Source organism: Triticum aestivum, chromosome 4A, assembly GCF_018294505.1.
Source record: "Triticum aestivum cultivar Chinese Spring chromosome 4A, IWGSC CS RefSeq v2.1, whole genome shotgun sequence".
Classification (NCBI taxonomy): domain Eukaryota; kingdom Viridiplantae; phylum Streptophyta; class Magnoliopsida; order Poales; family Poaceae; genus Triticum; species Triticum aestivum.
Genome location: NC_057803.1, coordinates 748,713,973 through 748,729,496, shown reverse-complemented (window position 1 = coordinate 748,729,496; position 15,524 = coordinate 748,713,973). Strand labels below are relative to the sequence as shown.

The 15,524-nt window shown below is 50.9% G+C and overlaps 1 protein-coding gene across 2 annotated transcripts; it reads left to right on the top strand.

The window, feature by feature from the left end:
• Positions 1–1,561: 1,561 nt before the first annotated feature.
• On the top strand, positions 1,562–13,701 carry LOC123083611 (disease resistance protein PIK5-NP). Of its 2 annotated transcripts, none has more exons than XM_044505604.1 (2): positions 1,562–2,633; positions 12,979–13,701. In XM_044505604.1, the coding sequence occupies exons 1-2, from the start codon at positions 1,786–1,788 to the stop codon at positions 12,980–12,982; spliced, it is 852 nt and encodes a 283-aa protein (XP_044361539.1). In that variant the 5' UTR covers positions 1,562–1,785; the 3' UTR covers positions 12,983–13,701. The 2 variants fall into 2 exon arrangements, with proteins under 2 accessions (XP_044361539.1, XP_044361540.1); XM_044505605.1 differs by lacking the exon at positions 12,979–13,701 and having other exon boundaries at positions 1,562–2,467; positions 2,545–2,633.
• The last annotated feature ends 1,823 nt before the right edge of the window (positions 13,702–15,524 follow it).

Here is a 15,524-nt window from a genome sequence, read left to right as displayed (position 1 = left end):
ATAGTACTAGTATACCAATATATGTGCTCTGATGGCCAAAGATAACTACTTAATTAATTATACTGTGCTTAATTACTAATTAAGACACATATATCCATTCTCCTGGCTATGCACATGTTAGGACCTAAGGCCGAAAAACAGCCCATGATATGCATATAAAGGTTGCGGCAGCAATTAAATCATTTCAGTGCATTGTAGTACAATCTATTTGTCTAACTACCAGTACACAAGGCAAACGTTTCTGATTTAACTTTGACCACGTAACTAAAAAAATGCCAGGAAGAGGGAGAAATTATGATTCAAATGATTTGTTCAGAGATATTGGAGGATTGAAATCATTAGATTTTGTTTCCGGCATGGCTTGCCACGTCCTCCTTCCACCTTCCGTCGCCACTTGATGTCCACCCTGACTTTGTCATTGTGCAATGTCGTCATTAGCATCATTTCGTCATTTGTCGGGCACACGATTTTTCTATAGGAGTGAGGATACAACTCTCCTGACCTCTGTACGAAATGAATCACACACACCCAATCACAGATGTATGCTATATCAACTACATACAATCCGAGAACATATGGAGGAGTGGTAGCACTACAACCAAGATCCACGATTTCATAATTGTCGACAGTAACACCAAGATTGAAACCACCCGGCACACAAATAGATAGCCTGCAAAAAAAGAAAAAGAGACATTGATTCAGTCAAAGATGTATCATTACGGCATAACCAGAGGGAGGGAGGTATAATGCGGTGTCCTTTTTCATTGTGCCTTTGTCTTTCGCTTTGGTCATATCGCCCATAAAAATAAACACGGGTATCATCATTCGAGTTGGAGGCGAGGAAAGCTGCTGCCCTCTCTGCTTGGGCTGATGCATACATATTATTTATTTTTTGAGTATATATGTTCGTTGCTTCACAAGACAGCAAGCGTTGTTATATTGGCCGTAATATAGTGACGGTTGCTTTTTGTCTTGAGATCACAGTTTGGCATGCCATCTTCACTGGTCACCGTTGTACTAATATTAATTTGAGGGGTCATTCACTGGTCACCGTTGTACTCTACTAATATTAATATAATGAGGCTTTGCTCGGCTTTTAAGGAAAGCATCCACTGACATCCTATTCTTGGAGTAAGTATGCCAATCCATGTCACGCACCAAAGACACAAAAGAAAAATAATCTTGTTCTTCTTTTATCAAGGAAAGGAGAGCATCATGTTCCTTTCTTTGCTAGTGATATTCATTTATATATTTACAAGGATAGTGATAGCCACTGAGAGTAAGTTAGTGCTTTTTCAAAAGGAAAAGAAAGTAAAAGTAAAAACCTTTTGAATATAAAAAGGAAAAGAAGAAGAAAAATATATGAAGGCTTTTCTTTTGAGGGCACAAGAAATTAGGCAACCATCCGTGTCTTCTGGCTTTTGCTTGTTTGCAAATTTGGTGCAGATCTTTGAGATCGCTTGTGGGACTGACCATTCATTAGAAAAATCAAAAGAAGCACATCTATTCTTCTCTGTCACCACTTACTCCCGCTTTGCCAGATCATGAAGAGAAAGAACCATTTTCATGTTGGTTGGAATCAAAGCCGGTTTAACAAGCTCTCTCGCCTCCTTGTATTCTGGGTTATGTTAATCTCATGTCTGTTCTGATGACCAGTGCAAGCGCCCATTTGGAGGTCGATATCCACGCTCCACCCAGATAGACACAATTCACAAGGTCGGCTGCCGGACCGGCGCCTCCTCCGACGGAGGCACTCCAGTCCAGTGCATACGGCCTAGCTGTGCCATGGAGGAAGCTCCTGTCACCGCAGCCACGGGGTCCTTGGGGCCCGTCGTAGCCAAGCTGGGTGCTTTGCTGGGCAGGGAGTACAAGCTTCGGCGCAGGACTCAGAAGGACGTCAGGTTCATCAAATCCAAGCTGAAATCTATGCACTCTATTCTTTGGGCGACATGGGAGAAGGAGGTTCTGGATGTCGAATCCAAGAACTTGAAGAAGGAAGCGCTGGATCTCGCCAACGATATGCACGACGCTATTGATGACTTCATCCTCATCATGGATCCCAGCCGCAGAAACAAGCGATTGATGGTGCAGAGCAAGATCGAAGCCAGCCGTCCTTTCCAAGAGTTCAAGACGAGAGTAGATGACGTATCGGGCCGCTGTCGCAGAAGGTGGAGGTGGGAGAAGAACAAGTCTTCTGAACCCATCTCCAGCTTATTTTCAAGAAGAGGCGTAAAATCCAGCCCCCCCAGCAAACAACCACCTCCTCCTCGAGCTCCATTTGTCTGCAAGGATGCATCAGAGCTCATTGGTCTAGGCAAATGGAGGGATGAGCTCATCAGGTACCTGGTAGGAGAACAACAAGAAGAGAGCACAATGGTGCAGCCGCAGCTCAAAATGGCATCCATTGTTGGGATGGCCGGCATGGGGAAAACAACCCTTGCCAACCTTGTCTATAAGGATATTGGAAGTAAGTTTCAGTCACGGGCTTTTGTATCCGTCACTCCAAGCCCTAACATGATTGAGGTTCTCACAAGTATTCTCCAGCAAGTAGGAGCTGAACCACTTGCTGGCTCTGAAGCAAGGACAGTGGAAGATATCATCCACGCCATATCAAATTTCCTAGATGACAAAAGGTGCGCGGATTTATAAAAAAAATCTTTGATTTAGTTAATGTTTTTTGAAATATGCACTATGAGGGCCAGGATTTAAATTTTATATTTAAGAGAAGGTGATTTGAAAAACTAATTCGGTCAAGTTGTTTGAACTTTGAGCAAAATCTAATAAAAAAATATGTGCATTTTGGCAAAAAAGAAGTTGAATTCTATTGGAAACCGGCCATGAAACAATAGAAATTTGAGATTTTTTTTATGTTCCACCTATATTTCCTTCAAATTTTATCTCCAGGTAGTTATCAATCTGATGTAAAGATCCAAACTCTAGGCTCAATCAGTACTAATAGACTAAAAGTTAAGACGATGCAGTAGTAATTATTTTAACTTTTTCGCACATTTTCTGTTTGAGATTAGTCAGATAACCAAATCTCATGTTCATCCACTTATGATTAACCAGATCATGATCCTGTGACCTATTATAACATAAACACAGAGGAAAGTCTACAATGAAATCACCCCTTCCGAAGAAAAGCTAGGAGGGTAGACGTTGTGGGGCTCCCAGAATAGGGGATGCATCAATCCCACGAGTAAGGGTCGAAACCACTTATCCTTTTGCATGGGGTCCAAATATGGGTACGCTAGGCTGGTATGAAGAGTACAAATGCAAGTCCACAAGGCAAAGTGGCAGCAAAGAGAGAGCGAGAGAGTAGGAAATTGAGGGGATAGTAAGGGTCGAAACCACTTATCCTTATGTCGTGTGTTTTCTGGGTTGTACTCGGCGTACGCCGTACGCCTTGCTTTGCCAATCATCTAGTGGTTGCCGAGTTTACTTCTTTTTACACTCGCATACAACTTGTATGCCGAACCCCAGATAATTTACACTCGGCGTACAATGTTTTACCTATAGTGCCAGAAGGCAGACATGGCTGCCAACATAAGCAACGTATGCTGCAGTTCACCGCTACGCTCCTCGTTCTAGACAGCCCGAGCCGCACCGGCCATCAGAGGAAGCCTCGCTCCCCAATTCTGTAAAGCCTCAGCTAGCATCCCCGGGAGGATATTAGACGATCATCACAAGGGATGTACCGGATCAGAAAGGGAGCCCGATGCACGACCCGATCTGCCGTCTATTGTCCAGGCGCTGTTCCGCTCCCAAAAGGTAGACATGGCTGCCCACATTGGGAATGTACACACTACACAGCAGTTGTTGCACCTTGCTTCATCACTGACCCTACGCTTAGAATCCCGCTGCCGCCATCGACCGCACGGGCTTTGACTGGCATCTGTGAGCGGGTTGAGATTGGGGAGAGAGCGAAGGAAACCGGCTCAGTATTGCCTTCCGAGTCGCCTTGGACTAGATTCATTCTTATTAGATAGTCATGTCAAAACTTCATGCCTTCTTTTTTGTTCAAGAATAGTGCATTACATCGAAATGTCTAGCACATGGGAACGAAGAAGAAGCGACCCACATGACAAGAGTCGGGATTCTTTCTCTCTGACATTTGCGACCATTGTGTTAGAGATATATTTGGGTTACATGTATTTGGTAGTTTAGGATTCCTACTTATCTCTAGGAGAGGCGTCTTGCCCTCCAAGTCTTGTACTCAATATATACTCGCCCTCGAGGCTCGATAATACATCCATCATATTCCGCAACAATTCCTCTCTCTCCCTTCTAACATGGTATTTATTGCAAGTCGATCCTAAACCCTAGCCGCCGCCGCTTCCGCACCTGCGCGCCGCCCCCGGGGCGGTCGGCCTCCATGACCGCCGCCGGGGGCCGCGCCGCCCGTACCTAGGGTTCGTCCGCCGGCCGTGTTGGCCGGCTGCCCTAGAGAGTCTTTTTCCCGATCCTTTGATCCGGGTTTTCTCTCTCTCGCCAGTCACTTTGATCGGCGTCTACTTTTTGGTTTTCCGGTCTATGTGATCCGGTTTGCGTCGCCCGCCGCCGCCGTCGACCCCCGCGCCTCTACTCCGACATCGGCGTCGATTTCACCGGCTGCTTCGTCATCAACCGCGCGGCAAGGCTGGACGCGCCGCCCAAGGGACGCCTTCGTGCATCGCTGCTGGCCGCTTGCCCGCGGGTCTCCATCGCTGGTCTGTCTTCGTCGTCATCGCCCGGGACATCACCGACAACGTCGCCATCGACTCCGATCTGCGCGTCGTCCCCGCCATGGCGCATACAGCGGCGCCGTCGGTCTGATCAACCGATCACGCGCCTGTCTTCGCCAAGCACGTCCCCGAGCACGCGCCTACCGTCGATCGAGCCACAGGTTGCCATCGCGTCGTCCCTACGGACCGCTGCGTTGCCGCTAGAGGTCTTCCCGTCGGCTGCCCCGACTCACGCGCCGCTACCGCCGACGCCCCTACGGGCGGTTGCGTCGCGGAGCGTGGTCCACGCTGCCGCCCTGAGATCCTCCCACCGGCTACCCCTGTAGCCGCCGCCGCCTCTGTGTCACCCCTTAGGGTTATCACGTCGCGGCACGCGGTCCACGCCGCCTCCCGACGGGCCATCGCCCTCGGCTAGTGGTTCTCCGCGCGGCTGCCCCGACCTGCGAGCCTCCGCTACACCGCCTCTTCGGGCTGTAAAGCTGCGGCATGCGGTCACCGCCGCCGTCCGAGGCCGTCCCCGCGGTTGCACCGACCTGCGAGCCGCCGCTACACCACCTCTTCGAACTGTAGCACTGCGGAACGCGGTCCCCGCCGCCGCCTTGCGGTTCCCGCCGTCGCCCCGAGGTCTTCCGGCCGTCACCCCGGCCCGCCTGCCGCCGCTGTGTCGCCCCTTCGGGCCGTAGCGCCGCGGCCCGCAGTCCACGCCGCCATCACCGCGCGGCGACCTCCCGTGGTATGCGCCGTGCCATCTCCCTTGGTGCGGGAACGCCACTGTCCGCGCCGGTCTTCGTCATGCTGTTAGGGTTCTTCGCCTACTTCGAGCACCGCCGCCGCACTCCTAACCTAGCCGCCGCCGCCGTCAGGCCGCCGCCGCCGCTCTTCTTTGGCCGCCGCCGCCGCTACCTTCGTAGCCGTCGCCGCCGCCCGTCCACCCCCTTCATCTTCGTCCAAGCACCAGCCCGTCGCCAGCGTCGCCGTCATCTACCCCGACCACTTCGTCTACTCCGACCACCGTTGGTGACATCGGCCCTGCGCCGATAGACGCCGCAATTGTCGTCGAGTTCTTCTCTGCTGGCCCCTCCGACTTCTCCGACATGGCGTACAGCTCGTGCAGGTCCCTCGTCTACGCATGCCCGGTGCTGGCAACACCGATGCGTGCCTTCATCCACGACGTGTCCCCGGGCCTGGCAAGCCTGGTTGGCGCTTCGTCAACTTCGTCTTCGTCCGTCTACGCATGCCTGATGCTGGCAACACCGGTGCATGCCTTCGTCCATGATGTGTCCCCGGGCTTGGCAAACCCGTCGCGACGCGTCGTCAACAACATCTTCCTTCCCGGCGCACCACTACTTCGACACCCTTGCGCCCATGCTAACTCGGCGCCCCCTTGCGCCCGCGGCTCCACGGCGACCTCCTCAACACCGGCCACCTTGACTCGACATCGACCACGGCATTCTTCGCACGGCTACCTCGACCACGGCTACACCATCCTACGCTCTCGGCTACATCGACATCGGTAGAAAGGGCTATCATCCGCTTGAGCAACTCGTCGGCTTCCTCTACAGTCAATGCGTCCGCGACGCGACACCGTCCACGACACTCCCGCTAGGACTGCGAGGGGATGTCAGTCCTCGGCTGCTATTCTCTCCAGTCTGACCGTCCGTGACGCTCATGTTGTTCGCAACGCTACCGCTACGACTGCGGGAGGATGTTAGAGATATATTTGGGTTACATGTATTTGGTAGTTTAGGATTCCTACCTTATCTCTAGGAGAGGCGTCTTGCCCTCCAAGTCTTGTACTCAATATATACTCGCCCTCGAGGCTCGATAATACCTTAGCCAACAATGCAGAACGTAAGGTACCAAAACATGGGAGCCGGGCAAACCCAACTATTGACCAAAGACATGATTAGGAGCCGATGCATATAGTGCTATAAGTTCGGGGTGCCGCACTTGTTAGAGTGTTCGGTCTTCTCACACCATGTTATGGGGTGTTGTAAGCCCCTAGGGTATTATCCGTACCAAAGTGTACGGTTGCATAGTGTCATGACTGAACATATTTGCATATAAAAATATATAAGTACAATAATAGGTAAGAGCTATATATTGTTCATTAAAAAAAAGGGCTGCTGCGAAAGCAGAACGATACAAAAAGTGCGGTAAGCAAGAGATGGGAGTATTTGACATATTCCCCTTCAGGGGCAAGCTGCAGGATTGTAAGAGAAAACAGGTATTAAACTCATTATAGAGACCACCTGGACTTTTGACGTGGCTTGATTCCTCCCTGGCTATTGCATCGTTGGTTCGGCGAGAGTATTGCCGGACAGGACTTCTGAATAGTTGGGTCCTGAAAGTGTGTGAAAAAGGAAAACGGCGAAATAGGGAGCCCCCTGGTGCGGTTGAGCCGCATTCTGGGCGTGCCGTCGTTGTGCCCCTCCCCTTATGCCCAAGGTGTCTTTAAGGCGTAATTATGTACGCATGGTACCAGTATTGCCGTTTGGCAGGGGCTGCGATTGGGGTCGCACTGCTATGCTTGCTCGGAACGTGCCAGCCGGATTTGTTGTAAGTTACTTCGGGCTCGCTTGACATTATCCGGACATTTGGCGCCTGGATTGGAGAACTGCCTTGAGAGGCTACTCTGTACTTCCGCTGCCAGGGCCGCCGTGTGCTCCTCCGTTCGGAGAGAGCGTTCGGTGTTTCCATTTACCATGATGACTCCACGAGGTCCTAGTATCTTGAGCTTGAGATATGCCTAGTGCGGCACCGCATTGAATTTTGCAAATGTGGTTCGTCCGAGCAGGGCGTGATAGCCACTGCGGAATGGGACTATGTCGAAGATTAACTCCTCGCTCCGGAAGTTATCCGGTGATCCGAAGACCACCTCGAGTGTGACCGATCCTGTACAGCTGGCTTCTACCCCTGGTATGACACCTTTGAAGGTTGTCTTTGTGGGTTTAATCCTTCAAGGATCGATGCCCATTTTTCGCACTGTGTCCTGGTAAAGCAGGTTAGGCTACTGCCGCCGTCCATTAGGACTCTGGTAAGGTGAAATCCGTTGATAATTGGGTCTAGGACCAGTGTGGCGAATCCGCCGTGACGGATGCTGGTGGGATGGTCCCGTCGATCGAAAGTGATCGGGCAGGAGGACCATGGGTTAAACTTTGGGGCGACTGGCTCCAGCGCATAGACGTCCTTGAGAGCACGCTTCCGCTCCCTTTTGGGGATGTGGGTTGCGTATATCATATTCACCGTCCGAACTTGCGGGGGAAATCCCTTCTGTCCTTTGTTGTTCGGCGGCCGGGGCCCCTCCTCGTCATCGCTATGTAGCCCCTTGTCTCTGGTCTCGGCGCTTATCTTGCCTGCCTGCTTGAACACCCAACAATCCCTGTTGGTGTGATTGGCTAGCTGTTCGGGGATGCCGTGTATCTGGCACGAGCGATCAAGTATCCGGTCTAAGCTGGATGGGCCCTGAGGGTTTCGTTTGAATGGCTTCTTCCACTGACCCGGTTTAGAGCCTCTGAATCCGGTGTTGACTGTCGTATCTTCAGTATTGTCACCGTTAATGCGGCGCTTATGCTTGTTGCGGCGTGACCTGCCGTTGTTATCCTTGGTATCCGAATTGCCGGGGCTCTTGCTTATGTTATTGCTACGAGCTAGCCAGCTGTCTTCTCCCGCGCAAAAGCGGGTCATGAGTGTCGTGAGGGCTGCCATAGACTTCGGCTTTTCCTGTCCTAGGTGCCGGGCAAGCCATTCGTCTCGGATGTTGCGCCTGAAGGCTGCGAGGGCCTCGGTGTCCGGACAATCGACTATTTGGTTTTTCTTGGTCAGGAACCGTGTCCAGAATTGTCTGGCCGATTCCTCTGGCTGTTGGATTATGTGGCTTAGGTCATCGGCGTCTGGCGGTCGCACATACGTGCCCTGGAAGTTGTCAAGGAATGCGGATTCCAGGTCCTTCCAACAACTGATTGACTCTGCTGGAAGGCTATTAAGCCAATGCCGTGCTGGTCCTTTAAGCTTGAGCGGGAGGTATTTGATGGCGTGTAGATCATCGCCACGGGCCAGGTGGATGTGAAGGAGATAATCCTCGATCCATACCGCAGGATCTGTTGTGCCATCGTATGATTCGATGTTTACGGGTTTGAAGCCCTCGGGGATTTGATGATCCATTACTTCGTCTGTGAAGCATAGTGGGTGTGCGGCGCCCCTGTACTGAGCTATATTGCGACGCAGCTCAGACGAGCTTGGTCTGTTGTATTCGGCCGGGCCATACATATTATGTCCGGCGTGACGGCTAGCGTCACGTGAAGCGGGGCGCCCATGCGATACGTAGATCGATCTTGTTTGCCTTGCCTTATTCTCCAAGATGTCTCGCAGGTCTGTTGTGTCTCCCCGTATTATGGTATGTTTTGAGCGGTGTCGGGGTGCGACCTGGGTTGAGGGCCTGAAGGCCTCTCTATCGCGGCCACGGGGTGGCCGATCGGGCGCATCGTACGCTGGTGATGTAGGTTTAGTTGCTTCCTCCTCAAGTTGGGGTAGCAGCCTGCGCTTCGGGTAGCTCTTGGATGGGCGTTCTAGTTTATACTCTTCGGCCGTCAGGACTTCGGTCCATCTGTCAGCTAGCAAGTCTTGGTCAGCTCTAAGGTGTTGTTGTTTCTTCTTGAGGCTGCTTGCCGTGGCTACGAGTCTGCGTTTGAAACGCTCTTGTTCGACGGGATCCTCTGGCACGACGAATTCATCGTCGTCGAGGCTTGCCTCGTCTTCAGAGGGAGGCATGTAATTGTTGTCCTCATCCTCTTTGTCGTCCGCTCTCTCACGAGGGCTGGCTCCTTCGTTCTCCTGCACTGAATCGTGCTGGAGGGGGTTGTCTTCGGCACTGTCCGGCGTATTGTTATCTCCGGTGCCGTAATCGCCGTTTTTGCTTTGGCGGGACTTAGAGCGGCGCCGCTGACGTCGGCGCTTGGGTTGCTTCCTTGAGGGGTCATCCTCCGTTTTCTCCTTGCCATCCCCCGCTTTAGGGGTGTCCACCATGTATATGTCGTATGACGAGGTGGCTTTTCAGTTCCCTATAGGCACTGGTTCTTGATCGTCCCCTTCATCGGCGTCCATGCCATCGATGTCTTCGGAGTCGAAGTCGAGCATGTCGGTTAAATCATCGACAGTGGCTACAAAGTGGGTGGTGGGTGGGCTACGAATTTCTTCGTCGTCCGCCCAACCGTGTTGGCCGTAGTCCGGCCAGGGCTCTCCTGACAAAGAGAGAGACTTTAACGAATTCAGGATGTTGCCGAAAGGTGAGTGCTGAAAGACATCCGCGGCGGTGAACTCCATGACCGGAGCCCAATCGGGCTTAACCGGGAGAGGTGTGGGATTTGCGGAGTCCGGATCGGAGTCCGGCACCTCGGAGTCACGGGCCTTGCGAGGGACTAGGCTGGTATCCGGCTCTATCGCCGTAGAGATTGCAGTTTCCGGGGTGGCGTCCAACCGTCCGTCCCCGACTGGCATAGTGGGCTCCGAGCTAATGGTCGGAGCGGACACCTGAGCGACGCTCTGGGCGTTGTCCGATGACAGAGCTAAATCATGCCCATCATGACAGTGCGGCGCGCCCGGTTGTGGCTCGAATCCGTCGAAGATCAAGTCCCCGCGGATGTCGGCCGTGTAGTTCAAGCTTCCAAACCTGACCTGATGGCCAGGGGCGTAGCTCTCGATCTGCTCCAGATGGCCAAACGAGTCAGCCCGCAGTGCGAAGCCGCCGAATACAAAGATCTGTCCGGGGAGAAAAGTCTCATCTCGGACCGCGTCGTGGTTGACGAGCGAAGAAGCCATCGGGCCTAAAAGGCGACGACACAGAGGAACTCTCAATGAAAGCACCAATGTCGGTGTCAAAACCGGCGGATCTCCGGTAGGGGGTCCCGAACTGTGCGTCTAGGCGGATGGTAACAGGAGACAAGGGACACGATGTTTTTACCCAGGTTCGGGGCCTCTCGATGGAGGTAAAAACCCTACTCCTGCTTGATTAACATTGATGATATAGGTAGTACAAGAGTAGATCTACCACGAGATCGGAGTGGCTAAACCCTAGAATCTAGCATATGGTATGATTGTTGTTCGTCCTACAGACTAAAACTCTCCGGTTTATATAGACACCAGAGAGGGCAAGGGTTACACAGAGTCGGTTACAATGGGAGGAGATCTTCATATCGTATCGCCAAGCTTGCCTTCCACGCCAAGGAAAGTCCCATCCGGACACGGGACGGAGTCTTCAATCTTGTATCTTCATAGTCCAGGAGTCCGGCAAAAGGTCATAGTCCGGCCATCCGGACACCCCCTAATCCAGGACTCCCTCAACTGCCTTCAAAGCCCCAGATCCAGCCGCCTAGATTCGGCGACCAACCACAACAGCAGTGCCACTGTAGGAGCCCTGGCACACCGGCCACAGCCTGAGTGTGCCACCACTGGAGCCTAGGAGGAGGGCTCCCACCCCGCCTCACCAAGCCGCGAGAGCCGCCGAGATGGATCCCGCGCGCTCGTCATCGTCTCTGATTTGAACCAATCCATAGCAGATCGCCGTCACAGATCCGTCTTGGACAGGGACACCACGCCATGCCGCCGCGGGAAGCCCTAACTTCACCAGCCGCCACCCTCCAGGGCCGCCGCCCGGGGATCCAGACAGAACACTGCCGCTGCCACCGGCCATGTTCCGCCGCCGCCGACCTGCCAAGCCGCCGGCCACTGCGACCTATGCCGCCATGACCAAGCACGCCCACCGAGCACCCGGCACCACCCGATCTTCCATGAAGCCCGCCGCTCCGCCGCCTCCTCCCATCACCACCCCGCCAAGGCGCCGTCGGCGGCCTCAGATCGGCGGCGCCGCCGCAATGACGGCTCAGATCAGGGAGGAGGACCCCTGAGCCACGTGTGACCCGCCTCACCCAAAGGAACGCGGGAGGGAAGGGAACCTCCACCGCCGTCATCAGCCGCCCGGGGCTTTGCCCGGCGGCGGTGGGGATAGGGTTCCACCCGAGCCGCCCTAGCGGGGGGCGACACGGGGGATATTTGGTCACCGGACGGCTTGTTATCTAAGTGAGTGATGATGCTTTTTTCGCGTGCGACAACTCTGAAGTTGTGAACAGAACCACGCCATCAACAATTTCATTTGACTAAAGTCTAGAGTCTAGACCGTATGTAGACTGTATGAGAGTCTGCAGAACCTTCCATGCGTGCCTGACGGGGAGTAGGCATGAGAGTTACGGCCAGCTCAAGCTAGCGGTCAAGTCATGCTGTTGGGGGCATGTGCATACCGATCTGCGGTTGGCTTGTGTTGCATCTCTAACACGGAAATGCTGTACGTAGATTATTCCAACACTTGTGATTTGCTGGCGTAACCAAAATGCCTGACAGAAACTAAAAGCTAGATTAATTTGATGGAGGTGTACACAACACACTCTACACACAGGCTGCTGCAAAGTGCTTAGCATTACGGAGACAATTTAACGGAATAAGGTCAAAACTGAGTGTACACAAATTAGGGGTAAAATAGAAGGGCATAAATGTAAAAGTTTCCAAAATGAAAATCATCGCAGCCATTCCAAATTACCCAACAAAAAGTGTAAACCTCCATCCAGATTTGTTTTTGGGTTACCTAGATGCAATGACTTCATATGGCTCATAGTGGACCGGCTAACTACTGTTCTGACCAACTAGCCCAACTATCAATTTGAAGGATTGTCGGGCCACACGGTATCCCAAAGAGCTTCGTGTCAAACCGAGACACAGAATTTACCTCAAACTTCTAAAAAAATTGAAGGGCCTGAGATGGTAAATACGACACAATTTTATTTGACATATTTTACCTTCACATACTAAAAATGAAATAAAACTGAAAATCAAACTCACTAGCATGTGGGGCCCCGAATAGGCTAACCGAGAGTCTTAATAATACAAAACGTTGGAAGTTCCACGAAATCGTATGATGGAGAACTTTCATGGAATAGGTAAGGTTTCATAACATATTACAGCAATTAGATTACACATGTACAAAATGCCTAAGATTTGAAATTAAGGCACTATTCTACGCTTGGCCCCGAGCTGAGGAGTATCTTGAGCATATCTTGAAAGAATGTGATCAAATGTAGTATAAGGTGGAATTCTTGATTCAAATCTCACTACTGTGGCCTGCATCTTTGGCTTAAGATCCACTAATAGCTCTGTAAAGGTCACTTGTGGTAATTCCTTCGCTAAAACATTGTTTGAGCTATTCCAGATGAACTGAAGTGGAGAAGCCAGACACAGAACCATGTCCGTCACATCTATTGGAAGACCTTTTTCAAGACGTAGTTTTGGATGCTCACCAAACATGGCGAGGTTTCTATCAACTAGTCTCCTGCACCTGCTCAATATACTAAGCCAGAAATGAACATTCAGGTTCGCTCTCATTACATCTGCAAACAAATTTGCAGCGAGAATTGACCACCGCGATTGTAACTCTCTGGCAAACCGGTCTGCTATTTGTACTAACTGCGGGTGTTCCCCCGGGTTTGCACTTCCGAATGCGAGTGCCTTGAAGAGGTAGCCGAACTCCTCATATGTCAGGACCAAAGTTTTCTTCCCCACCGCAAAACCGCCAATGATTGGAAGAACGGTCGGCACGGCAGCAGCAGGGCTGTCTTGCAAGAGGAAGCTCAAGATCATTTGCTTTTCCGAATGGTGGCCAAACACAAAGTTGTCAATGTAAAGATATGTATCATATGGTCTGCACACCATACGGTCGCATCCACTCAAAATCACAACAAACTCTGTGATGTTGGCAACCGCAATTTCTAGGCTCTCCACTGCACCATGAAACTCCATGAGATGTCTTGCCTTGTGTGTTCTAGCACTCCCATGAATTATACGAGAACGTTTGAGACGAAATAATGAGCTGCTAACCTCCTCCTCCTCCTCATCCGCCATAAGAGTCTCCTTGAGGGATCCGTAGTTGAACGCGCCCATCATCCAGTATCCTTGATACATGGCGTCCGTGAGCATCTTGAGCTGTACCAGCATCCCAGAGTTGGTGATGTACCGCCCGTCCGCCTCCTCGACGACGGTGTGAACTCTAAGGAGCAGTCGCTGCAGCCTCTGCAGACGCTTCTCGTAAGAGCATGCATGGCATGAATACCTGTTGGTGGGGAAGGAGATGAATCGGGTCACGAGCTCATTTGTTACTACAGATATGGCAAATTCCATCTCAGAAATCCTTCAATTAAACTGTATGTGTGGCTATTGATTGAGTTGGAGAGAGGAGACGGGAGGAAACTGATCGCTGATGCAGCTATTGAGTAGCTCTTCACATGGTGGGCTATCAATTATTGGTTGCACTATAGAACAAACGTCCCTTTCGCCTACCTAACATGTTATGCGTTGAGTTATGTATGGAATTGATATATACGTTACGTTTCTTCCTCCAGGATGTAAATTATCTTCCTTACGCGATAGATAGTCACAAATTAAAGAAAAAGGTCCCACGGAAGCAATGCTCTAGTATTAACACTGCATCTCCAAAGCTTAAAGAACAGCGAACAGCCACAATGGTGCAATCAAGGAAATTCAGTGCAGCCTTTGCTGACTAATATAAGGCTGAACAATTGGACTATTATACTTATACAGACCAACCTTTTTGAAATGATGGTGAGAGCCATTGGTAACCAAGATATGGTCGACATTCTCCCTGGAACACTCTGCACGACTTTGGTGGTCATCGGTCATTTGCCATGTTGATGATGATTGTCCTTTTCACCAGCCACTGCTATCGAACAGTCGTCTGCAGCTAGGTGTCCGGTCTAGTTATTTCAACGAATGGTGATTGCCTTGTTGGAATATTCTACTGTAACAAAGTTTCTGGTATAGGAAAGTTAAGGGACACAAATAAAATCTTCTTTTGGTTGGACCAAATAGCGATATCAGACCAGCGCTTGCAGCATGCACACGGCAGGCAAACATACACGACCATGTAAGGGATCTTCAATGCGGACCCTATTGACACCACTTTTTGGCTTGTATGATAACATCTTCAAAACTACCTCAAGTGCAAAAGTGTATTCCTTGCTAAAAAGAAAGAGCTGATAGACAGCAGCCGCCCGTCCTGTGGTCGGAAGGCGGATGATTTTCAGGCCCCGAATGGAGTCGACCTGATGCCTGAAACTGACCTGAAGATACAGTCAAATATACAGAGCAAAAGCAGAGGGAAGCTAGCTACAGGCAACAACGATGACAGGCAAACAGAGCAAAGCATCCTTCACATCTCGATGGAGTATTTAGTTTGCAATCCAGGCCCTCGTCTCAAAAGACAGATATAGTAATTAATACCATCATCATCATCATCGTCATCATCATCATAATCATCAATGGATCTCCGGCAGGTAAGCTAGAATATTGAACTACCTACGAATATGCTAGAATATTGTGAACCGGAAACTCTCAGTATTCAAAGCTAGGTGGTCTTTCTTCATGAGCTGAGATATCTCCGGAGTAGAAATCACTGCTGATGTTCTCGTTCCATTTTCTTGCCCACTGAATTTCTTCATAAAATTGTTCTGTCTAGTGTGCAGTGTCTGCATTTGAAATAGTAACCAAACCTTGTGTCCTTTCAGTTTTGGAGGAAGCAATTGTGGAATTCTGGAAACAGGGTGAACAGCCTATGATGGATCATTGTCTAGTTGCATTGCTACACACAGACACACACACAAAACGTAATCCGTATCCAGTGTCTGAAGTGAGATGACACTAAATCTATTCCATGTTCCAGAATATTGATGTTTTAAATGTGTT